Source organism: Nipponia nippon, unplaced genomic scaffold, assembly GCF_047370975.1.
Source record: "Nipponia nippon isolate SJK-2023a ecotype South Korea unplaced genomic scaffold, ASM4737097v1 scaffold_1, whole genome shotgun sequence".
Lineage (NCBI taxonomy): Eukaryota > Metazoa > Chordata > Aves > Pelecaniformes > Threskiornithidae > Nipponia > Nipponia nippon.
In genome coordinates, this window is record NW_028262290.1 from 116,902,569 (window position 1) to 116,929,218 (window position 26,650).

General features: G+C 36.5%; 1 protein-coding gene across 43 annotated transcripts in view; it reads left to right on the forward strand.

The window, feature by feature from the left end:
- CLASP2 (cytoplasmic linker associated protein 2) overlaps positions 1-26,650 on the forward strand; it is a 155,474-nt gene that overhangs the window by 118,187 nt on the left and 10,637 nt on the right. For 17 of the 43 annotated variants that reach the window (XM_087768310.1, XM_087768353.1, XM_087768470.1 and 14 more), the window contains 12 exons: positions 156-262; positions 3,099-3,122; positions 3,584-3,828; positions 4,414-4,477; positions 9,591-9,754; positions 10,918-10,996; positions 11,146-11,196; positions 16,426-16,569; positions 20,565-20,708; positions 21,145-21,251; positions 22,073-22,226; positions 22,953-23,181. In XM_087768310.1, coding sequence (XP_087624436.1) covers positions 156-262; positions 3,099-3,122; positions 3,584-3,828; positions 4,414-4,477; positions 9,591-9,754; positions 10,918-10,996; positions 11,146-11,196; positions 16,426-16,569; positions 20,565-20,708; positions 21,145-21,251; positions 22,073-22,226; positions 22,953-23,181 — 1,512 coding nt within the window. The remainder of the gene's footprint in view (positions 1-155; positions 263-3,098; positions 3,123-3,583; positions 3,829-4,413; positions 4,478-9,590; positions 9,755-10,917; positions 10,997-11,145; positions 11,197-16,425; positions 16,570-20,564; positions 20,709-21,144; positions 21,252-22,072; positions 22,227-22,952; positions 23,182-26,650) is intronic. The other 26 variants (XM_087768331.1, XM_087768411.1, XM_087768401.1 and 23 more) reach the window with 3 other exon arrangements.

Consider the following 26,650-nt stretch of genomic DNA (forward strand, 5'->3'; position numbering starts at 1 on the left):
TAACCAGTATTTTAACCACTACATAATTTGCTAGAAATGTTAAGCAAATGCTTTTCTTCTGCTTGGGTTTTTTTTTTAAGTGAGTGTGGTATTAATGTCCCACGTTGCTATTCTGACTGAATTCTTTATATTCATTTTTGTTGTTGTTACACCAGGTACCGGCTTTGGAATTAGTCAGTCGAGTAGATTGTCGTCATCAGTTAGTGCTATGCGAGTTCTGAACACAGGTTCTGACGTGGAAGAAGCAGTAGCAGATGCTTTGGTAAGAATCTCGCGCTTATCTTGTGTAGGACACAGACTCTTAAAATGTTTGGTACCTATACATTAAAGTATGCAAAAGAACTTGTCATTCATCATTTTATTTGCTTCTAGGTAGGGAAAAAAGAGAAACTGAATTGCTAGGGCTGCAAAGTATTGGAAATTTTTGTTCCCTACAGAAGTCTTAACTTTTGAGAAATGTACGTTCTTCCATGGCAGACAGGAAATAGTCTTGGACTGGTCTGTTGGAGTGGCCCAAGGAACCACTTGAGCAGGTGGCGCTCACCAGCAGTTTCGCACAACAGCCAGACAAACTTCGGGATAGGTTGAAGGCTTGTTAGAGCTGGGAATGACGACAGCACTCTGCTTATCATAAGCCTGGGTTCCATTTAAAGTTGTTTTCTCTGACAACATGTGAGAGTGATGCTGGAGAGATGAACTGATGGCTTGTCAGGCAGCATTTCATAAGTTTAGTTTTTGGGTTTTTTTGTTTTCAAAATGTTCCTCTGAATTTAAAACTGGTTATGCCATTCTCTTTCTTAACCTTTACTATTCTTTAAAAGGGTGAGTTCGGCTCCTTTACCTCCCTGCCCCAGTTAAGCCAGACTGAACTCCTCATGTATTTTGCTATTCTGACACTTACATCAGCAAGCTGAAATCTTCAATTAATTTAAAATACTGACGCTACGAGTCAAATACATTTTTATCAGGTTTTGTATACTATTTGCATATCATTAAATATTTGTAAGTACCTGTTATCTAGTTATCAGAATGCTTTAAGGAATTTGTTATTACTCTGCTTTAACAAAAAGATCATTTGGAACATTAGTAAAAAACCTACAAATTAGACTCTAAGAAATGTAATTATGGCTAGGTATGACTGGATAAAGAACAATAAAATTTCAAAGGAAGATATATGAAGAACTCTGTCATGTTCTTAGTCTGGCAATTTATTGATTTCTTGGTTCATACTGTCTTCTTGGCACAGTAGTTTAAAATTCATGTGTCTTCACTGGCATAGAGATCAGGATATCTGTGAAATCTTGCATAAGAGGTCATGGTGAGATTGAGTGGTTTTTCCCCTTTCTGATACTGTCAACTTGCAAAAAGCTTTCCGTACTGATGGGGAATGCTAGTCAGTAAACTGGAAGTCAGTCTGGATTTTGGAATTGGGAACAACAGAAAAACAGTCGGTGGAACATGAAAAGTTTCTGGCTGTCATTCCAAAGCCTGGATTTATCCACACTGGTGCTACATGAAGAGTGTCTTTAGTACTTTTAGTAGCTTCATAGCTTATTCAAATTTAGGTGGGCAAAGTATGTAGTAAGATAAATTGAGGAGAAACTCGTGCTTCCAATGACTGCTCTTAAGGCTTGAATGTGTCCTGATTTGTTGAAGTAATGAAGTTTGTTCATAGAAAGTGGTTTGTATTACCTGAATCCAAACCAGCATGATGCTTCTGGAAGTGTTAGAGGAAAATTAGTTTGTATATTTTGGCTAGAATCTGTCATTACAAAGAAGGATCAAGAACAGCAACATTTTATTATTGTAGTATTTGCATGCCTGGTTGCTTGCCATGCTCTAAATGTACAGGTTGTCCTGTACAAATGGCTCCATTTAGATGGAAATTTAGTTATAAACATCCTTCCTGTTTTATCATAGACTGAAGCCCCCACTCAGAACAGTGTTTTTTAAAAGGTAGAATGTAGAGTCCTGACAGATATAATACGAAAATCTAAAATATTCTGGATTGTATTATTATTTTTATGGTATCAAAAATACTCAGTCAGTTTTAATACTTCTCAAGCCAAAGGGGTATCAGTCTTCTGGCTAAGATCTGATTTGAATATAAGACGCCTGAAATGCAGCAATATGGCGATCTTTACATATTTTTATACCTTTTACTTTAGCACAGTCCTTGGCATTTCAGAGTCTTTATTTAAAATTTTTTTTTTTTTACTTATGGTGACCCTTTTCAAAAATGCTCATGTCTTTGTGATTTTTTTTTTTTTCCCTTCCTTTATTCTCTTACACATGTATGTACGCTTGTTCTGTTGACAATAAGCTTGCCTGTTATATGATGTATTGACTAGTTTGTATTTGGGTATCCTTTAAGTTATTCCGCAGTCAAAAATGAGAACCCTGTGCAAATGGCAATGGTATTTAAGGGGAAAACAATCACTTATATATACTGCTGCTTCTTTGAGTATGTAATGAAACTGAATTTGTAACTACTAGCTTCAACTCCAAAGTTTGAATGGCAGAGTTCTTTTGCAGAGGTGTGTGTTTTTCCTTTTGGGATAAATATAATATATTTTTTTTTCTTCTGTCCTTTGGCACATTGTGTTTTGTTTTGTTGGCTTGTTTTTTGTTTTAGGGGATTTGGGATTATGGATTATGTAATTAATTTTTTTTTGTAGGACATTGCTGTAGTAATTGTTGCAATGACAAAATTTAGATACTGAAATGAAGTTAAACAAAGAGATGGAGAAGTTGATGGGAAAGTAAAGTTTAAATGAAGGTTTCATACTTAGATAGCAATTGACTGCATGTGTTAGGTGTTCATGATCAAATATAACTGCATAAGACACAAAGATTTTGACAAAGAAGTCATTGTGACCAACCAGCAGATGATAATAATATTTCTGTGGAAAATGGAAGCTTAGCAAACTACTCCTTGGCGATGCATGATATGCTAATCAGATACAGAGAGCTAAGAACAAAATTTACAATAAGACTATATGTTTTCCAGTGGCAGGTAGTTTAATAGTCACAATGCTGCTATGCCTTACCTTCCTGTTCTCAATTTCTGTTTCTTTTCAATAATTTACTGCTAACAGCTCTTAGGAGACATACGGACTAAGGTATAGAAACTATTTTCCTTCTTCAGTAGTTTAATATTTTGCTATTAACATGCTTGATACAGAGTAAGTTAAAATGACAGAATATGTGGGTTTAGACCTGATTCTTATGTCCTGTAACATATATAAAGTTATTAAGTGAAATAACTAACTTTCAATACAGTCTTTATGTCACCCTGTAATGTGATTTTATGGATTTTTACAAGTAAACTTTAAGTTGGACGTTTCATCAGACGTATGTCTCTCTGCATTTGCTTTGCTTTTCTATTTGGAATACTATGCAAGCCATACTTTAAAATATTTGTATTAACTCTGTTTGACCTGTTGAACAGTTGGAGCCATTTGTCACTGCAGGGAGTAGGGGTCACACTGATTATTTGAATTGTTGGTCTTTCTACTGATTATGGATATGTATACTATCTCTTTGCAAATCAGTACTAATGTGGGGTGTTTCTGTACAACAGAAGAAGCCTGTGCGAAGAAGATACGAGTCCTATGGCATGTACTCAGATGATGATGCCAACAGTGATGCATCAAGTGCCTGTTCAGAAAGGTCCTATAGCTCTAGGAATGGAAGCATACCAACGTATATGAGACAGACAGAAGATGTGGCTGAAGTCCTCAATCGCTGTGCCAGCTCCAACTGGTCAGAGAGAAAAGAAGGCCTTCTAGGCCTGCAAAACTTACTAAAGAACCAGAGAACTTTAAGGTAAGAAGACATGTTAACAGAAGAACATTTTATTTCAGAGTTGAAGTGAGGCAAGGGAAGTAGGAAAGGAGGCTAATGTTCTAAAGAATACAGAAAGTTGGGGAAGGGAAAGCAGGGTGTGTGTCTGTGAGAGTAAGATGGGGGAAGGGGTGAGGAAGCTATTGTCACTTCTGGCCACTAGTGTGTAGGATCTGTTTGAAAAGCTCAGTTTAAGAAATTGAATTTAAAATCAAGAGAATTCTTGCAATACAAAAGATTCCTAAAGTGCTTGCATCTAGTGTTGATGGAAGGCTTTTATTTTTATTTATTTATCTTACAATATTTTAGTGTTATTATTTATTCCATATTTATTCAGAAGAAACTGTTTACTATTAGCTACTAAGAATAATCTTTTTCATTATCAGCTCTTAAAATAGTCGGGAATGGTTTAATTTATGAATTAATCTTAAACAAAATGCTTTCTTCTACTTTGTTTACTGGATAATTTGATTCAATATTTACACTTGATTTCACTGATTGCTATGTGTTAGTGTTCCAGTACTACTAGCAGGGGAGTTGACTACTGTATTGTTGTCACTTTAACAGTCGTGTTGAGTTGAAAAGGTTGTGTGAAATCTTCACAAGAATGTTTGCTGATCCTCACAGTAAGGTATGTTTAGGTTTTTCTTACTTGCAGTAAATGTTTGAAAACATATATTAATAGAAAGCCAGTTGGGGTAAAATGTCAGCGGTATTTGGACACGTAAAAATTGCACAAACTGTGTTCTATAAGCAGTTAATGGTGTCAGATTTCAATCCATTTAATTGGCAATTTTGAACAAGATAATTTTCCACCTTTTTTGCAGGATAATTCAAATAAAGGTTAGTTTCATTTAAAACACATTGAAGTAGTTCAACAGTTTGTGCTCAAAATTTGCAAGTCATGTTGTTTACAGAGGCCACTTCAACATGAGTAAAGGTTTTCTCTCAATTAGAAACAAAAGGCTCTGGTGCAGTAATTTAAATTGTAAAGAAAGTGGTCTGACTTAAGTCATACATGATGAGTCTGATGAACTATACTAAATGTGTACTTAGGTATTTTCAAGGGTATTTTGTATTATGTTATGATGTCTTCCTGGAATTTCATAGATAGGGCTGGCAGTTGAGACTGTTGAATAATTTTTACATCATTGTTAGTATTCAATAAGTAAGGTGGAAACTATACTTCGGTATAAAAGAAAATGCAATGTTTTATTCACTTTTACCTAGGTAAAGACCTAGTATGGGTGATATAACAAGGAAAATAATCCTTCTGTTTTCTAAGACCATTAAAAACCTTTTAACGGAGTTATTTTGCTTGATAGTATTTTTACAATTTTTGTGGGAGGTGGGTTACTAGTACAGCTTCATGTATGCAGTGATTTCCCATAGCAAAAGGACTGCAGGTAAATAAGGAGACGAATAAAGTTATAATGGTATCATGTAAAAAACATGTAACTTCATCTTTTGTTCGAATTACAGGCTTGTTGGGAAGAAACTTTATCTTTTATGTTGAGTATAACATGTCCCACTTTGTGTTCATATTTCAGAATTGATAAAGTGATAACCCAGAAAAATTCAGAGCAAATTAGTTATTTCAGAAGTATTGGCTTTTCCCAGCAGAATTCTGAAAGTACTTTGATTATGCAATTCCATTAACATTTTTTTAAGTCTTCCTTATTGCTGCAATGGAAAATTAAGTTCAGAGTGATGAGAAGTCTTGACAGGTTACCTTAGTGTTCATCTGTCCTCCTTATTTTTCCTGCTGGAAAAAGTGACTAGCTGCTCTCTGTGACACCATGTATTTTGGAAGAAACTTGCATTGCACACAGCAACATGATATTAAAGTTACTCACATACTGCAGAAATCCAGAAGAAAAGACTAAAGCCAAGCAGTTAAAGAGAAACTGAAGAAGGCATTCCATAAAAAGAACAGTTAAGTCAGAGGAGAGGAAAGAAAATTAAATGTTGAAGTACTACTGGTTTTTAAATGAAGTAATGACAAAATTGTGAATCGCTTGGTTTAATGTTGCTTGTTCTTGTGTTAATTAATATTGCAGCTATGCATATATGAGAACTACCCTGTATATTTTTTTGTAGCAGGGGAGCCAGGGAAGGATAATGAAAATGTTCCAAAATGTAGTTGTATGTGTCAGAAGAGCATTTTATCTTTTCATTACGCCTTTAGGAATGTTACATTGAATTATTCTAGTTGATTGTTTTGTTTACTGGGCATTCTGACATAAAAGAACGTTGCTTTGATTTTGAAAATTTGGCCTGTGTTATTAGCACATGTGGTACACCTGTTCCAGTCACTGAAACCTTGTCTGCTTTTTGGTGTTGCAAAACTATTAGTAGTTATCACTATAGTATCAGGAGGATCCTTTAAGTATTAAGAGTTCATGAGCTGTGAATTTTTTTATCACACACATCTCATCTTAGACTCTCTTCAAGTGTCTGTAGGAATTATTCTGTCATCACTTTTGTTTTCTTTTTGTTTTGGTTTTTTTAAAGGTTTACTTTAACATGATAGCTGGATGTAGGGAATTGCTTAGAAGCAGGGTAATAATATCATTTGGAGGAGAAAATGGAAGAATGATTTGAAGGACATGCCAAGTGCTTACTTTTAAAATACATTGGGTATCCCAATACAGTTACTACATTTATCATAAAAGTTTTGAAATACCTTTTTTGTTTTATTTTGTTTTATATTCCATACAGGAACTTTGTATTGATGGCCACTAATTTGTGTGTTTTTATCTTTTTCCCTTTTTTGTTGTTTTTTTGTTTTGTTTCGTTTTTGTTTCGTTTTGCATGCTGTCCCCTGTGTTGGAACTCTCTTTAGAGAGTAAGTTGGTTCAATATTTGTTGGAAGCCTAACCTTACTCGCATGAATGTGCAATTAACCCTTTTTCTCTATTTTTCTTCCCCAAAGAGTTCATGCAGTGTCAAGCCTTTTGCAATCATAAAATGCTATATACAGTTATGTAAACTGTGTGGTAAAGTTTCGAGATGTGCTTTATCTACTAATTAACTGACATCATTTGGTTATGCATTCCTGCTTTATATTGTGGTGGTTGGCACATCTGAAATAATTCACTTTAGAGGTAGATTACTTATAGTTAATTTCATATCTGTTTATTTTTTCCACTATCGAATTATTAAAAACTTGAACTTTAGATGCTTGATTTCAGAATTTTAATTTACATCATAAAAATTAAAACTGCAAAAATCACAGTACCCACATACATTGTTCACATATAGGTGGTTGAGTTCCATTTTCCATTCCAAATTCATCCTTTACCTGAAATGCTCTTACAGCCTTCTTAAATTCTTCATGCTTTGGCCTAAGACAAAATGGTATGATTCTTTTTTTTTTTTTTTTTTAAACACAACAGAATGACTCAACTTATTTGAGTTCTCTCCAGACATTCACTGTGGAAAACCTAAAATCAAACAAAGCTTGAAAACAAACTTGAGTTGTCAGTTATGTATTTTTTAACAGCTCGAACATTGGCACAGGGTCTTTAGAGTGCTTTTGCCATAGTGATTCATAATTCACTTCATAATGACTTCAATTGAAACCACTTTACATGTTTAAAGTATTCTAAGAAGTCCACATTACTCCATCAAATAAGAGGTTGTAACTAGTTTGTTCAGCTTGCACATTTTAATGAAAAAGACGTGTGTGTCAGTGTCTACAAACGCGAAGAAACAGGTACAGTTTTTAAATTCTGCTGAGCTGTGTAGTTTAATTTGAAGGGTTTTAAATACAATTGTAAGACTTCCAGTGTAATCTTTATAGCACCAGAATTTTTTTTGTTGTTTGCCTAAGTCCAATATATTTTCCCCTTATTTTAGGGCTGTGAAATCCAAAGACTGTCATATTACAATACAGAAAGTACTTTTGGGGTTTTTTTTGCCTAGGTCTTATAATTTTGCCCACTAGTGCATCCACAGAGTGGTATATTGTTTCAGTTCAGCCAAATACAGAAGACCTTATTTCTAATCCCAAGCATAAAAATTTTCTCCCATTACTGGGAGGTTAATTTTTAAACCTCAGAATTGAGTGCAAATCTAGACAGATCGCAGAGGAGTTAGCAATTTTTTTTTTCTTTTTTACAATTTTCAATGTAGTTTGCCCCAAAAGGGAAGTTAATTAAAAGCAGCTCATCCTGATGGGCTTTATGTTAAGTAGGATTTGTATTGTTTTTTTTCTAATACAGCTTTTCAGTATTTAAGATTTAAAGATCTAAGATTCTCCCTGGTCTTTATGAGATCCTGAAAGAATCTGCATTTATTTTTTATTACCAATGTAAATTTTAAGGCACTTCTTTTAAAGATACCTGTGTGGATTTTATCACTTTATGGTATGAAATTGCTTACCTTGGCTTGATTATCAACATGAAAAGAAATCTAATTTCCTCAGCGATGAGGGCATGCAACAGCATGCGCCAAATCCTCCACACTCGGATCAGTGCTGTGTAAGAAAGCCCACTTCTGTGGACTGGTTTCTGCAGCTATGTGAGGTATGATCGCAGTTTGGGATCATCTGCTCTCACAGACAGCGGCAGAATTTGGCCTTATGACAAGTCAGGCCAGCCGCAGGAGGATATGAAGTTCCAGCCCTTCCTCTGCAACAGCCATTTTCAACCTTATACGCATGTCATAAGTACTCAGGAGGCAATATCACTCCAGCCTTCTTTGCATCATAGCAATACTTTTGCTTCTGTACCCAGTTATGTGCTGGAGCGTGTACCAGTTGTGCAGGTAGCATTTTCAGCCCAAACACCCGTTTTTCTTATCAGAGAAATGGGAAACCCGTGGGCCACACTGGTATAGAGCATATACATCCTGATTTCACCATAAGTCTTGAAAAAACATAAAATTAGTGAGATACTAAAAAGGCTGTTTAAACAAACTTACCTATTTGCCATGCCCTGCTTTACCCCTTCCCTCCAAAAAGCCCTTCTTCCTGGTCTGAGTGCTGAGGTTACTATAAGTACAATAATATGTGTCTTTTTTTTTTTTTTTAACTGAATGCAGTCTTTTCAACTTTATTTGTTGAAAAGAACACAGTAGAGAACATGTTTTTAAAAAGACGAAAGTACTTCTGTGTTTTAAACACCTGCCAATCTGAAATGTATCATGGCTTTTTTCCCTACTGTGGTGAATAATTTTGTGTTTGGATATCTGCAATAACGGGAGAATCCTGTTCTGTTCCACAAATATTTTATGTAAAGGAATTGGCCAGCTTTCATGATTTTGCAGTATTTAGTAACGCAGATACTTAGAAGGAATATTTTGCTAAAGAATTGTAGCAGTATTTTTGGTTTTAGAGAGAGAGCGTTTTTGAAGTCTTCAAGGAATATGTCAAATCAACTTAATGATAAAGCTTGAAAGGGTAAAAAAATTAAGTTTTACTGAAAAAATTGAGGTTGCGCCAGCCATCACAGTAAGCATTTCTTTTCTTGACGAAACTGCATGGAATACCTAATTGTCAAACTTCTACAGAAGTCGGCTAACATTTCCAATGTACTCTTGTATCAAAATCCAATGAAAAAGCAAGACAGATTTCTTTTTTTTTTATTATTTTTATTTTTCCTGCTTGGCTGCAAAACACTGCCTTTCTCTGCCTCTGATTCCCTTACTGCTTTCTTCTTTGTTTGTAAGTTCAGCATACGTCAGTGTTGCTTCCTCTTTTGCCCCATCCTACCCTCTTTCCATCTTCTTCTGCCTTTTAGGTGTTCAGTATGTTTTTGGAGACTCTGGTGGACTTCATCCAGGTCCATAAAGAAGATCTGCAGGACTGGCTGTTTGTACTGCTGACACAGCTGTTGAAAAAAATGGGTGCTGATTTGCTTGGGTCTGTACAAGCAAAAGTTCAGAAGGCACTTGATGTCACTAGGTAATGAGTTCTTAAAAAACTAATTAAAACAAAACAAAAAAATTCCAAACCCTTATGCTACTTCCAAATTTTTGGGTTTTTTTAGTATGCTATGAGATTCTTGGAAAAATGCAGAGCTAACAATAGATCGTGAAACTTCAGTAAACCTTGCTGCTTAAATATTTTGGTTTCCTAAATGACTCCTAGTTGAAAGGGTTTGAGTCCTTAATGCCGAGCAATTAATATGATACTACTTACCTGATTCCAAAATGTGCATCTGAGCCACATATGTTTGTTGTCTTGCCTTGCGTTCAGTGATGCAGTGCTTGTGTTTGAACTTCTTTATTTTGATATAAAAATACTGTTGCAATATTCATCTCTTGGTGTCAGCAGGCTTTTAAGCAGTTATGGCAATAATGGATTTGCTTTCTGTCTTCCCTTCGCTCTCCCCAAATGTCACTGATATCCTGGTTCCAAAATGATGTTACGTTATTTTGGGGGCCATCAGAGCTGCCCATCCCTGGCCAGTTTTATTTCCAAATGAAAGCCAGATTTTTAAGTAGAGTTGGAGGGGCTCCGGGACCTACTTCTCATCCTCCATTTTCTGAGGTACAGGACAGTCTAAGCGGTCTAGGCCTCTGCTGAGCCTATTCATATGGCAGATCTGCTGTGAAATCTGGGGAAGGGTATGGTGTGTGTTGTGGGGAGAGAGGGAATATGATCTGCTACACCTCTTCTTTGCTGCTGCAGCAGAGCCATTGAGGGTCATACCCGGAGTGTGGCATGTGGGAGAGCGAGGAAGCTGGAATGGAACAGGATGATGCAGAGAAGCATGCAGGAGGGGTGTGGTGTATATCTTTAGCAGTACTACTGCATAATAATTTGGGGATGGCATAGATTTAGAATCAGAATACTACCGTATCATTATTATATCATTCCTTATTACTTGCATTATCTATTCTAGCTATAATTGCTTCAAAGCAGGAATTTCTTAAATTTTGTCCTTTACGTGCTAGGTGAATGTTTCTGAAAGTCAGATACAATATCAACAAAACTGGTAGAATTTTTTTTTTGTTTTAGGAGTACTAAAGCTTTTCTTTACTGAAAAGAGTGAGGGCTTATTTAGTGCCTCTCAACAGGTATTAACATGTAACTTAGCATGATTTGATTTGTTTGTTTTACAGGGAATCTTTTCCAAATGACCTCCAGTTCAGTATTTTAATGAGATTTACTGTTGACCAGACCCAAACACCTAGCCTGAAGGTAAGAATTTTCAGACTTGCCTTGCAAACAAAAGTCTTCATTGATAGACATTTGCTTGTCTTAATATTTGAATTTGGATTGTTATTTTTGTTTTGTTAAAAAAAAAAAAAGGTTTTCAATTAGTGGATTTTGTTTTTGTAAACTTTCAGACAGTCAAGCCAGCACTACAGGACCAGCTTCGCTCTTTTTGGAGCTCAAAGGTTTTTGTCTGAATTACTGTCTTTATTCTTAACCCTATGTCAAACTCTTACAGTGTTTCCAATAATTTTTATTTGAATGCATTCGTATGCTGCTACTAACCTTTGCGAGAAACTTTAAGCATGCAGATGTTCAATTTTAAACATTATACTAGTATGAAAATGTTTGCTGCAAGAGAGATCTAATAAAACCACAGTATGGTAAAAACGAGCAACAAAAATGTGGCCGCCTAACATCAAGCTGGTTATGCAAACTCACTCTATCAAATCTTTTCTAATTTTATGTTTGTGATTTCCCAATCGTGTTTTCCTAGTTCATATATATTTTTTCCTGTGTTCAGCCTGATAGGTCTTGCATTAATTTAGATTATTTTAATATTAATATGAACTTCAGTTACCATATTAAAAATCAGCTCCCTTTGTGGTACGCTTACTTTTCTGAAAGCAGCGTGTAGCTTTATAACTACACACATTTTTACATAAGAATCTGTGGTCCATAGACCTGCTAGTATAACTGAAAAGTAAAAATGTATTCTGTGGTACATTTACAGTTCCAAAGAGAGTTGATTTTAGGATAAATGCATCAAATCCTAAGAAGATTTACAAGTGATGTAAATGGGGAAATAACAAGCATATGATAACTGGCATTTTCTGCTCTATCCTGCACGAAATATTTTTACATAGTTTGATACTGCACAAGAATATGACTTTTCCCAAATTATGTTGAACCTAAAGTCACATGAATATGCCTTTTTTGTCTACAATACAGTAAAACTTATATTTTTAAGCTTTTGAGGACAGTTGATACGTTGACCACTGTTGCTTCGTAGAGCTGTGTTAAAAAGGGACTGCTGTCATTTATTGAAGACAGCAAATGAGGTAGTAAAAATCAGTTTGTTGTTTAAATAAATCCTTGGAACAAATTGGGCTTGGTTTTGTTTTACTTGGTTTTCCTCCCCAGGAAGGTGAATTTGATGGCTGAGATGTTCTTTTTTTCCATACAGTAGTATAGCTGGTAAATGCATATCAATCATGTTTCAAAGTTGAGAGTGTAGATTTGGAACGAGACATGGACTCCTACTAGGCTGGATTGGGGCTAAATTCAAGAATGTTCACTATGCGACCTAGAAGGAATTAAAAAATCTGAAACACTTAATGGCAAGACATTCTGAAAATAACTTCCAGTATTTGAGAGAGACTTCCGAAATCAAGATGTCGGTAAAAACTACCTCCATAGAAGAGCACCTGTTAGTTTGAAATAAAATCAAGAGTATTTAAAATTAATTGTCTGGACAGTAAAGTATGTAACTGTTTAAGAGAAGGTAAGATTTTTTTCAGAAGAAAGTGGTATCTACCCCCTACTTCTATCTTTATGAGGTAACTACAACTTCAGGATCCAGACAGTAAAGTTATTGAACATAAATTGCAGAAGCATCTATTTAATATCCACGTTCTTCAATATTTTGTCTAAATCCCATCCTCAGTGCACCCAGATGTCTAACAGATTAATTGGTCATCGTAGGGTACTACTTCATTTCTTGAAGTCTTCAGCTTTTGTTCTTAATCTCAGAAATTATTATTTTGTTGCAGAGTGTGCCTTTGTGCTAGGTATACTGAGAAACAACATTCACTGTGACAGGAAAAATTAGAGAAAGGATTTTCAGCATCCTTGAACATGATCAGATATAAGAAGGGATGATAGATCAGAAATTTGCTCTGTGGAAGGATTCTCTTCTACAAATGACTTTTCCCTCTGGTTTTCATGTGGTAGTAGTAAATAATCGTAATCCTTTAGAGTAAACTGTCTTTGTCATTCTTACATTTACAAACACAGCTATCTTGGGCAATAAAAGTCAAGCTTTTAGAGTGGCCACAGAGGTGGATTTGGATAGCTAGCCAGTAAGAGGACCAAACATAGACGAGATACAATATTCTACTGACCTAATCCATGGAGGTTGCAGCACAGTGTATTGCACTGTATCTATCTATCTATCGTTTGCTATAATTTTACATGTAGGTGTGGTGAACTGCTGGAACACAGTTTAGAGGTGCCAGATGCATGTATCTATTGTGGTCAATTGTATAGACGGGCATAGGAGTCAAATTTTCTAGATGGGACGTAATCTATTAAGCTTATTTTTGCAGGTGCAGAACATAAGCTTTCCAAAGGATGGGTGTTGTCCTGAAATACACTTCAAATCATCACTTTCATTTTTCTCAGGTTGAATATCACATGGCTCACACTCAGTGAGGAATTGATTTAAGCATTGTGACCAAAATTTATGACAAGTTTCTGAACTCTTCTTTACTTTGAAAATACTGATTTGCTGACAAAGATTATTGCCGTAGTTGATGAGAAAATTCCCCCCCCCCAAGTCCATATTAAAATTTCTGGATTACAAAAAGCCCAACCAATCAGTGATACAGATTGACAGAGATGACAGAGCCCTTCAAAATTCATCTTTACTGTATATTTTAGTCACTTGGTTAAATAATGGCGGAGGCAGTCATTCCTAAGTATCCAGTAACTTAGGGACAGATAACTGGGATGTGACAATCTGAAAGTCACTTTGCGTGATTGCTTGTATTCAGTCTGAGTAAGGCAGAGTGGAGTCTCTCACATCCCAGGAAAGCGCTGTAAGAGGTGGACTTTTCTCTGGTTTCAGTAAAGCAGCTTCTCTACATTCCTCTGTCCCCACCCTCACCCCCCCGCCTTTTTCCCCCCCCCCCCCCCATTTTTTCTTATGTGAAATGTTTCTTTTGTCTTACCCTGATGCAACAAATGAAACTCTAAATCTCAAATTTTTCACAGGACAGGAAAACAATTTGCCTTCTAGCACTGACTGTGTAGCATCCTTACAGTATTTCCTGAATCTCTGGAGGTAGTTGTATATATTTTTGTGCCAGAATTTGTCATTTCATTATCTGTGAAAGATGTTTATGAAGCACTTTAGTTCCATTTATGACTAATGTTTTCTTTGTGAGTAATAGTGCTAATTGTGGCTTGATCTATATTTCAGCTCACTTAATTCAGCAGTGCTATTATTAAACAAAATGTCTGTTCGTGTTATATGTTGTACAGGAAAAATGTTTCAGTGTTTATAGTCCAGCAAAAGTACAGTAAATTCAACCTAGAAGGGTACAAAGAAGTCAAGACAGTATTAAACAACTTCATAGACAGTGGTTTCAGATTAATGACAAATATTCGTTGTAAGAATTCCTGGAGCAGCTTTCATTGCAGTCAAAAATTGTTTATCTTCTCTCTCAGAGAGATTAAATGGATTATTGAGGAGGACTATCTTAGATCTTTTATTTCTAAATCTCAACTCTTTACATACTTGCTGGAAGTAGGGACAAAAATACATCATAAGCAGATTTGCTGCTATTATGGAGTTTATTTCAGGGTGGGTTTTTTATCCATAATAATACTGTCTCATTATATTTGAGCATAGAAAGATAGACCTTCCAGAATTTCTTCTCTCAAAAGCAATTGGTGAAAAACACTCTCTTTCAAAATAGCTGTCAAACTTACCTTTGGGTATCTTGTCTCACTGTGAAAAGCTTTATCAGTGTGAACTCTCTCTATTCATTTTCTGTTCAGTGCTCTTCTGTCTCATGAGAGCCTTCATCGTTCCAGAAGTCTGGGCGATTTACTCTGTGGGAGTAGCATAAACACTAAATAATACTGCTCTCTGAGATACAGTACTCCAGAATTTTTTCATTGGGAGAAATGCCTCTGGATGTTCTAAGTGTTACAGTTCTTAACAGTATTTTTTTTTAAGTTGTGATATTACATATTTAAATAGTGATCACTGAAACATAGTGCTGTTGTAATGGTTTCACTTGGTAATCTAGAAATTTTAACTATTACTTCGTATTTGGAAAACCATGTAGCCTAAGGTTTTTTGCTGCGGAGATACTTGTGGGTTTTTTTCCCTTGGAAAGAATCTAGCAAATAATGTGGTTTTTACTGCATTTGTTGATATTGATCTGCATAAGATGAAAGTCTCCAGCTGTTGCTTGTTGTATAACTTTGGAGAAGTTGAGCTTGAACAGCTGCTGTGAAAATGAAGTATTCTTTATTAATCTACATGTACCAGCTATCACTAATGTGTGTGTCACTTAGTGTACCTTGAGTTTTTAATAGCTTGCAAGTTTTCATGACGAAGGGAAATTTTTGTATAGCTTTGCTCAGAACAGTTGTACTACAAGCCATGAACAATTAAAAATACACCCAGAACTCTTTCTTTCTGGTTATGATGGACATGGGTGTCTCCCTCCTGGTAGGTATTTCTGGTTCACTATAATTATTAGTGGAAATAAAAGTGGCTAAGTCAAATAGGTGGCCTAAATAAATGTTCGCCACTTCGTCACCCAACCTGTCAACAAAATCTCTGAGGCCGCAGGAGTTGAGATAAATACTTAAGGGAGATACAGGCATAATAGCCCTTTGCCCAAAGCTGCACAGTGGTGCAATTTTGGAGAAACTAGAGAGAGGCTAGGGTGTATAAAACAGAGATTCTGCCTAAGGAGTAGAGGCAGTTAGTGGAGTAGAACAATGCTCTGATAAATGAGGAAGTAAAGCAGCTTTTCTATCCTGGTGAATCCATGTCTCTATCGTCTAAATATCTTCAAAGGAAAAGTGTGCATGTGACCCCTTCTCAGTCTTTGTAGAAATTCTATGCATACCTTTTTAGTATTTAATGGGAAGATTCATGTGGCTTATCCCCAAAGATAGTGACTGCTCAACTCTGCTGTTTTATAAAAGAATGCCAAGTGTTAACGACATAGTAGGAACTAATAGGAACTGATTATTGGTTCATCAGATGTTCATTTCATTTTAGTGCTTGAAAAAAGTTCTTAATAATTCTGAATAGTTCTTTAAAACCCTGATTATTCTCAAATATTCTGAGTACTTTGGTTTTCTTTTTGTTAAATATTTAAGCTTCTGCATATGCAATGATTTGTGTGTCTTTCAGTTGCTACCAGTGAAATCTACGATTTCTATTAATATTTGAATTCCTGTGCAATAACTCCCTTCTTGAAATGTTATATCCATTTGTAAATTGATTTATCGTATAGAGTTTTCCATCAATGCTGAGAAGATGTTTAGTTTAATTGGGGGAAAAAAAAAAATATCTTTATTTTAGGGAATGAGCACTACTCTTTGAGCACACTTATTCTTACACCACACCATTTTTCTTGTCCACCTGACTCTATTTCTCTTTGCAGGTCAAAGTTGCAATCCTTAAATACATAGAGACTCTTGCGCAACAGATGGATCCAGGAGATTTTGTAAATTCAAGTGAAACTAGGTTAGCAGTGTCTCGAATCATCACCTGGACCACAGAACCTAAAAGCTCAGATGTTAGGAAGGTAGGTTTGTTAATCTGTGCTTAGAATTGCAGTATGTTCCAAGTATCTTGGCAAATTAGAGAAGCTAATATTTCTTGCCTAAAAAAAAAAAAAAAATATTCTTTGAAAACAAAGTTACTCCTTCATAGAGGAAAAAATACTTTTATAGCCTTCTCAGCAAACACACCTAATTTTTCTGTATAAAGTATCAGAATTGACAAAGCAAAACTTTGCCAAAAATTATATGTTTAAGAATATTCAAGTAAAAATTTAATATGAACACATGTTGAAGCTCTCTGCTAGGGTTGTATTTTTATGTATGTTAATATGTTGAGATTATATTTCATAATACAAGGAATAACTTTGTTTCAAGCAATATCTGGTATTAAAATCTCTTCAGTGGGCATTTTCTATACAGTTTTAATATTACTTCAGAGACCACCCTCTGTGATACTAATAGCACCTTCGTAACAGGAATGGTAAATTTGGTAGCAAGCTCTGTTCAATCTCTGGATTTTCTCAGATCCATTCTGTTTAACAAAAGATAGGTAAATAACTGTTGACCCTTTGACGAAAGAAAGTTTGTGCTTTAATAAAGTAGTATCAAAGGTTTGTTCTTGTAATGCTGCAGTTCCAGTGCAAAACTTTTCCACATGACTGTTGTGAAGTGAAAATTAATATGTGAGCTACATAGATATACCAGGGATACAGAATAACCATGAGAAATGTACTAGTGCAGTCTTTGGAAAGGGTTTCTAAATAGTCTTTCCAATTATAGAAAGCAAAAATCTTTTAATTTTGTTTGTGGTTTGATGGAATAGAGTTTTGTTGTTGTTCTGTTTGTCACCAGCCATTCTATCTTAGCTGCCATTCTCAGCATGCTGACGCTTTTTGAATGCTAAACGTACATACTTACTTTATGGCTCATAAGTGCAAGCGTCTTTGACACAGAGAACTGACTCTTCTGTTCCTTTTTCTCTGTTTATTTCTGCAGTTTGAAGAGTTGGAACAATTTGTTTGTTTAGATTTCCTTTGCTATTTTCAATTAAGTTTGAGTTTTGGCAACTTCATCCTTTCTGGAAACAGTACCAAAACTTCCTTTCTTTAGGAGGAATGTTTTGTAGGAGAGAATTGAGAGAAAATTGTGGGAGCTGTCTCACGAAGTGTGTAATGTGAAAAGAACAAAAATAAAAGTAACTTCCACAACTTCTTCGTATCTGGAATGTTTGTAATATGTATTAAAAAACCATAGGAGAGTTTATTTGGAGATAATGTTTCTGTCTTTCACTTCTTGTATAACTTCATGAGTATGAGAAGGCAGTAATAGATGATATCCTATGGACTTTTGTTGCCTAGTACCATGTTCTAGTGACATGTATAAGACCATAAAACAGGAGGAGAATTGAAGCAGCACAATCTTCTAAATCAGTAAAGTTTTAGTACTAAGCCACGTGGCAAGCTGTCTTATCTGATGGTTCATATCTCTAATAAGCATTTTTATGTCAATAAGTAACTGAATCATGGAAAGAATTGCCAGTGAGTTTAATCATCTGGAACACCTTAATTATATGAAGTTTTCTTATTTTATTTTTTCTTTCCATAACACAGCTGTTAGAGGCAGCTAACTGGCAAAATCCTTTAATAACTCTTGAAAATAAAATTTCACTAGTAACTCAAGAGTTATTCTGATGATGTGTTTCATTCTCTTAACAAGCTTCACAGCCTGCTGTCACAGGCTTTTTCATTTTTATTTGTTTAAATAAGCTTATAGCATTTAGTATGATTTCTTTAAATTGAAAGGTTTTGCCAAGTATATTTCACTGTAGTTGATGGGTTTGGGGTTTTTTCTTAGTAAAAACATTTCCAATACTAAGTGTTATGAAAAATCCTTTTAATAGTCTGAAGTTGGGCACTCTTAGTGCAGTTCAGTGACGTGGGACTTCTTTCTGGAAGGTAAAATTCTATGTTTCAGAAATTAGATTTCATGTAAGATGAGAATTCTTCTGAAAAGAATTAGTTTTGTTAGGGTTCTTCTAAGAACAACACAAAACCAAAAAAATTTCTCATCCTTTTCGGAGACTTTTAAAGATGTTATTTGTATGACTGGGCTTAAACGTCAAGAGAGAGAGCTTATACTGAGGAGAAGCAAAACCTCTAGATACTCTAAAATGCATTTTTTTTGTCAAGGAAGAGAGAGAGAAAATAGATAATTCCGTAGCTGAAAACCACCTGTGAGTCATTGTCAATTTCGATACTTTAGGCTGAGCTTCCTTCTGAGCAGACTTGATGGTATCGGTTCCTTTCCTGATATGACCCTGGACTGTCTATTGTGTTATTTTATTGGCAGCTTAAATAGACACAGTGTTACGGAGTGGAGACATGGGTAACAGGACAAAAAAAGGAAAGTGGTAATTCCCAAGCCTTTGCTCAGTTGCAGGATTCGTTTTGGTTTTGCTTTGTATCAATTTCTGTTAAAAGACCATAAGAAATAACAAGGGAAAGAGAAACATTAAAGATCTTGTAGAGGGCATTCAGGGTGTTCGCTTGAAGGGAAGGCTATCAGAGGGAGAAGGGAATAAAAGTTAAAGAAAACAGCCGGTCACGAGTCTGCAAAGATAATTTGTGGCAATCTAACATGTTAATATTTTTGTCGTTAAACTTAATACTAAGATGTGTGCTGGTATGTGTGCTCATACCTTGGCTTTCTACTTTTAATTAAAAAACGCTACAGTTCATTGCTCTGGAAGCAAAAGAAGGGAAATAAATGTCTGAAAGAATTTTCTAAACTACTTGCTTTGAAGTATATTGCTGCTTAAGCAAGCTGCCTATCATTCTGTCTAGCATGAAGCACTGGTTCTCTCCAGTACATGGCAGAGCTTCATGGTGAGCTGTATAAACTAGACATAGTTGGTTAATCTTAGAATCAGAGTTTCGTACTACAAATAAACTATTAAACAATTCTGGAGAACTTAATCTCTAGCCCTTCATTGTGTGTGTTAGTTTAGTTGCTGTTGACAGGTTTGTTAGCCTATCCAGTGAATATTCATCAAACTATACAAACATTACTAAGTCATGCAGTCAACATTCCTTTACTAGAGGGAACCCAAGCATTGTGTAACTTACTGTGTTGCTTTGTCAGTAAAGAGCTCTGATTTTTAATTGCGATTAAAATATATATATACACACACACATATATATATGTATAGTAAAACATGCAATAGGATGAGGATGACGTTAAAGATGAACTATTAAAATTGAGGGTGTGGGAGGTGACATCCAGTAGACTACAAACTCCAGTACTTAACAGTTTTCATCTTTAGAATATGTAGTCAGTTGAATTATTCCTCATGATGTTTGCCTATTTTTTAAAAAGATAAAGGAAGCAAGGGGGGAAGGCTAACTAACTAGTTTGGCTGTAGGCCAAGTTATAAAAAATATCAAGTGCTGTCATCACGACTCAAAATCAAGACTGTCTCATTCCAAATTAGGGTATCTGTTTGGGTTTGTGTTTTGTTTGTTTTTTTTTATTTCTAAAGTGATAACTGTTCCTTTTCAAGTTAGTGTGTTGATTATCCATCATCTGTAATTACCACTTTCAGAACTCAGGAGAAGGAATTGCAGGCTTGTTCCTGCGTGGTGTGTTCCATTCCTCTCCTTAAATTTGTCCAACTTGCCGAACTCTTCAAAAGCCATTTTGTGAATTCTTTCAGCACTTTTTTTAGTAAGTAAGGATCTGTGGGGGGAGGGGGTTGAGGAGCACATTTCTGAAAGACTGCTTGTTAGAATGATTGTGCAAAGTGTAAGCTCATTGTTGTGTGCCTGGATTTATCAATATCTGAATTTCCAGCTTACCAGCAAATATGAATTGCTTTTGTTCACATCTGTTAACATCGTCATTCAAGCTTGATCAAGACTTAAGTCATGTTTTGTGATTACCACTCATTATAGCATCTCTTGCTGATAAAATTACTTAGAAACTCAAATTAATGTCTTCAATCTGTATCATCTTCTTCTAGGCTGCACAGTCAGTGCTGATTTCCCTTTTTGAACTCAACACTCCAGAGTTTACAATGCTATTGGGTGCTTTACCAAAAACATTTCAGGATGGAGCCACAAAGCTTCTCCATAATCATCTCCGGAATACAGGCAACAGTGGTCAGGTATCTATACTTCTCTCATTATTCTTCTGAAGTTACTGGTGTTTTGAACATAAGTCCATTGCAGTAGAGTTATTTGTGAGAGCAAGAAGGTTGGTAGAGGAGGGGAGGCAACCCAAATCCTATGTAGAAGTCTGCCTCAGTAGCAGATACCACTCTTTATGGAAAGCCTTTTCTTTTTGCCCCGGAGAATGATACTAAGTCTATGTTGCTTCCAAGTGACTTACACTACTCTTAAAAAGCACATTTAAAGTTATTATCTTTTACTTTACTCATTTCAAAGTTATACTTGACCGAAGTTACTAGTTAGCCAATCCAACTAATTAAATAGAAGCTCTTTAAATGTTTCTGGGCACTAGAAAATAAATAAATACAATAATAAGTTAAAAGGGAAGCTGAAGTCCTACTGGAGTATCTCTTCTCACCTCTCCTTCTCCAGGGATCAATGGGAAGTCCTTTAACAAGACCTACTCCACGCTCCCCAGCAAGTTGGTCAAGTCCTCTCACTTCTCCAACCAATACATCGCAGAACACTTTGTCACCAAGGTAACATAGGCTGGTGTTGCTACAGTTCTTCATCTAAGACTTCATTACACGTTATCCAAAATCGTAACCCCAAGAGTGAAAGCATGAAACGAATTTTGCACAGTGACAGATACTGAAAAATAATCCCCCTCCCTCCACAGAATGACAGTACAGTGAACTGCTTAGCCACCCTGAAGGGTCTGACAAGTGCCAGGGCTGGCCAGAGGTGGGAGGGCTGTGCACCTTGGAGTGCAAATGGATTAGCAAGAGACGGAATGGAAGTGTTCATCTCTAGCAAATATTACAATAGATCAGCTAGGTCATCAAACCAGGCTTAATATTGGGGAGGCTAAAAAAGTAGCAGTTCATAAATGTTCTGGTCTTTAATTTTCTGGTACCAATGTTGCCAATGAAGTGGACTTTGTAATTTTGCTTTTAGCAACCAAACTAACTGTGAAAACTGTTGAGTTTTATCAATCCTCCTTACTTTGGGACTTTTTTCAGAAAGAGAGAATGGTGTAAAAATCCCAGTTGTTTCGTACTCATAAAACAGAGCAAAAAAAGTTTGTTTCTTCAGACAGATGCTGCTACTTAATGTAGCCCTTCCCTTAGCTAGCTACTCCCAGTGCTTTGTCTGTCAGTGGCAGTACACTTACTAAGGTGTACCACAGCACAGTTTTGTCATGTGGAGACCCAGCTTTCTTCCTTAATGTGTTTCAAGAAAAATAATAATCTTATTAATATTTCTTGAGTGTCTGTAGTTCCAGGCTAATGTTATTTAAAAATATGGCGTCACAAAATAAATCCATCGTAATTCCTGTGTCCTTCTCTGCGGCCCACAGTGCATTTGACTATGACACTGAAAATATGAATTCTGAAGATATTTACAGCTCTCTTCGTGGAGTCACTGAAGCCATTCAGAATTTCAGTTTTCGTAGTCAGGAAGATATGAATGAGCCTGTAAAACGAGATTCCAGAAAAGATGATGGTGATTCGGTGAGTATTTAAACTCAGTGCATCTTGGTATCAGTAAGCCAAGCCAATGACTGATTTATTACAGATAATAAAGCATCTCTTTCAGTAGGTTTATATGTTACGATTTCTGAAATGGGACATTTCTCGTAAATTGCTTCAGAGCTTTAGAAAAATCTGTTCCTAGTCTTAAACCACATTTTGGAAATGTAAATGCTAATTCTAAGTAGTACTAACTGTTTGTTTATTTAAAATGTTAGCAATTTTTAAAAACAGATTATCTTGCAAAACAGCTGGAGTTCAGTTTTTGAGAGGTCTGCACCTTAATATATGTTTTTCCAGAAGTTTTATTTTATTTCGTACAAAACCTGTGGGTTTTTCAGTGCTACATGCAGTGTTTTAAACTTCCGTTTCTGTGGAACTTTGGCTCTCAGATTTGTTGAGCTTACCAAATATGTATATGCTTAAACATGTTTTTAATTACTTAGCATCAAACTTCTGAGATAAAATATTGACAGCTGTTCATAGATCATGATTTTTTTTGGACTATGCACACTTTCCTTTTTTTTTTTTTTTTTTGGAAGGAAAGCAAAGTTTAGGGAACTGTTTCTAAGACTTATTTGAAGTCTCGTTTGAAATTTGTAAACTTCTTGAAATTTTTAAGTTTTGGCTACCTAGATGAATTAGTAATGTGGTTAATTGAAAAGTGTGTGTATTTCATATGCTTGTATGATATTTCTTTTCCTGTAGATTTGCAGTGCTTCTGGAATAGTAGACCTACGAGCAGGAAGCGGTGTGAGTGATACAGGCCGAACAGCTCTTGATAACAAAACATCATTACTCAACACAATGCCTCCTCACTCTTCGCCACGTTCACGAGATTATAACCCATACAATTATTCTGATGGTATCAGTTCATTTAATAAATCTGCTTTGAAAGAAGCCATGTTTGATGACGATGCAGAGCAATTTCCTGATGGTAAGCTTCAGATTGCATTCTGTGCTAGAAGAAAAATGGCGAGATTTTTCCATCTTTCAGTTCAGTTTCTGAATTTATTATTAGTAATATATGTATCACCAGCGGCGCTTCTTTGAGAGGTTTTTAAAAATACTGTATTTCAAATTAGTTTCTTTGTTAGTAATCCTTTTGAGTGACATTGCTGGATTACTTGGTATTTGTAGAGATTAAGCGTAAAAATGAGATAAATACTGAACTATATTGTATACTTCTGATAGCACATCCTGTAGCAGTATTGTCAATATAAATTTGCTTATCAGATTGCTTTATGATTGAAATTTAAAGGGGACAAAAAAGGATTTACAGCAAGGAAGTAAAACTGGATCAGACCAGTTTGGGAATTAAGTGAAAGATTAAGTATTTTGTTAGTAATGTGTTTGTATTTGAAACATGACATTGGTGTTTTCTATTGACTAAACATTCTTTTTAAAAAAAAAAAACAACACAACAAAAAAAAAAACCCCAAAACAGAAAACCGAGCCAACAACAGCTTTTACCAGGAAGGTGGCTCTTTTAGCCCATGTAAATCTGGGAACTTGGACTGTTGTTTTGTAGCCTTCTAGAGCTTCTTTTTAACATTTCTCAGTATATCTTTGGGTAATTTTTTATATCTAAATGTTGGGAAGGTTCCAAAGTATCACTACTATCATTATTTTAAAAAGTAATAGGTGGTTTTCATAATCTGGTATTCATGATTGTTGATATTTCATATTTGGTTATAGATTAAAATCAGTCTTTAAATAAAAAAAAAATTCTTAATAGTGAGGGACAAATGAGTTTCTCCCTTCTGAATGTTTTGCTTCTGTCATGCAACAAAGATGTGTTATAGAAACTGTTGAAAAACAAAGCTATTTTCTGACGTGATGTTTTATTCAGCTATTCTAGAAGTTGGCTTTAAGTTTACATTAAATTAAAACCAAATCCAAGTAAGGTGTATTCCTCTTTTTCTCTGCTGTTTAGTGAAGAGGCATATAGAATCATAGAACCATAGAGTGCTTTGGGATAGAAGTGACCTTTAAAGGTCATCTAGTCCATCCCCCCTGCAATTGGCAGGGACATCTACAACTCGATCAGGTTGCTCAGAGCCCCATCCAGCCTGGCCTTGAATGTTTCCAAGGATGGGACATCTACCACCTCTCTGGGCAGCCTGTTCCAGTGTTTCACTACTGTCATTGTAAAAAATTTCTTCCTTATATCCAGTCTGAATCTACCCTCTTTTAGTTTAAAACCATTAGCCCTTGCTTATCACTACTGGCCCTGCTAAAAAGTCTGTCCCCATCTTTCTTAAAAGCCCCCTTTAAGTACTGGAAGGCTGCAATAAGGTCACCCCACAGCCTTCTCTTCTCCAGGCTGAACAACCCCAGCTCTTTCAGCCTTTCCTCGTAGCAGAGGTGCTCCATCCCTCTGATCATTTTTGTGGTCCTCCTCTGGACCCGTTCCAACAGGTCCATGTCCTTCCTGTGCTGAGGACCCCAGAGCTGGACGCAGTGCTCCAGGTGGGGTCTCACCAGAGCTGAGTAGAGGGGCAGAATCACCTCCCTCAACCTGCTGGCCACACTTCTTTTGATGCAGCCCAGGATACGGTTGGCTTTCTGGGCTGCGAGAGCACATTGCCGGCTCATGTCCAGCTTTTTGTCTGTCAGTACCCCCAAGTCCTTCTCGGCAGGGCTGCACACAATCCCTTCATTCCCCCAGCCTGTATTGATACTGGGAATTACCCCAACCCAAGTGCAGGACCCTGCACTTGTCCTTGTTGAACCTCACGAGGTTCACACAGGCCCACCTCTCCAGCCTGTTCAGATCCCTCTGGATGGCATCCCATCCCTCAGGTGTGTCGACTGCACCACTCAGCTTGCTGTCATTTGCAAAGTTGCTGAGGGTGCACTCGATCCCACTGTCTATGTAATTGATGAAGATATTAAACAGCACTGGCCCCAGAACGGACCCCTGAGGGACACCACTCGTCACTGTTCTCCATCTGGACATCGAGCCATTGACCACTACCCTCTGGATATGACCATCCAGCCAATTCCTTATCCACCGAACAGTCCACCCATCAAATCCATATCCTTCCAATTTAGAGAGGAGGATATTGTAGGGGACTGTTTCAAAGGCCTTATAGAAGTCCAGATGACATCCATAGCTCTTCCCTCGTCCACTGATGTAGTTACTCCATTATAGAAGGCCACTAGGTTGGTCAGGCAAGACTTGCCCTTGGTGAAGCCGTGCTGACTGTCCCGAATCACCTCCCTGTCCTCCATATGCCTTAGCATAGATTCCAGGAGGATCTATCCCATGATCTTCCCAGGCACAGAGGTGAGGCTGACAGGTTGGTAGTTCCCAGGGTCCTCCTTTTTACCCTTTTTAAAAATGGCTGCAATATTTCCCTTTTTCCATTCCCCAGGGACTTCACCTGACTGCCATGTCTTTTCAAGTATCATGGTGAGTGGCTTAGAAACTACATCAGCCAGTTCCCTCAGGACTCTGGGATGCATCTCATCAGGACCCATAGACTTACATACAGTCAGGTTCCTCAGGTGGTCATGAACCTGATCTTCTCTTACAGTGGGAGGACCTCTGTCCTCCCGATCCCCATCAAATGGCCCATTGACTCGGGAGGTGTGAGGAGAGAGATTGCCAGTGAAGTCTGAGGCAAAAAAGTTGTTGAGTACCTCAGCTTTCTCCTCACCTGTTACTATCAGCTCTCCACTACTGCTCATCAGAGGGGGTACGCTTTCCTTAACCTTCCTTTTCTGGTTAATGTACCTGTAGAAGCCCTTCTTATTATTCTTTGCATCCCTCGCCAGGTTCAGCTCCAATATGGCCAGTTATTACCTTCTGAAAAAGATCGAGGGGAAAGCAAAATTTACAAATCATGTCATGTAAATATCAATAGTTAAATACCTTTGCCATCCACATAGAGACCCAGTTTATGGTAGAGATTCTGTATTACAGGGCTACTGATGGTACATGGAATAAGCCTCTTTATGCCTTCTGACAATATGTTTCTGGATATTGCATTAAACCAAATGCAATCTGGGCTGCGCCAGCATGTTCTGGTTTTGTAAAAACTCATGACACTCATGGAGTGACGCATCCCCACCCAGTATTAGTTTGTCCTGGCTGGAGGAGTAGTGCAACGCGTTAGTTAGGTCTGCTCTTTAATGGATCTTAACAAAGTACTTGCATTCATTCCTGTGTTCACCCTTAGTTTTTAGTTATACCATATGCATTCTGTCATTTGTGTGTTACTTTTAGAATTTCATCTAAGATAACTTTGAAAAAGTCTGCATGAAAAAAGATACACTCGGCAAAATACTTTGTGCCTATAATCCCTCAATTAGGAGTTGCATGCTTCTCCCGTAAACCTGAAATGCTCGTTGGACGTTAGATTTTACGTTTCAGAAACTCCACAGAACTGCTGCCTGTT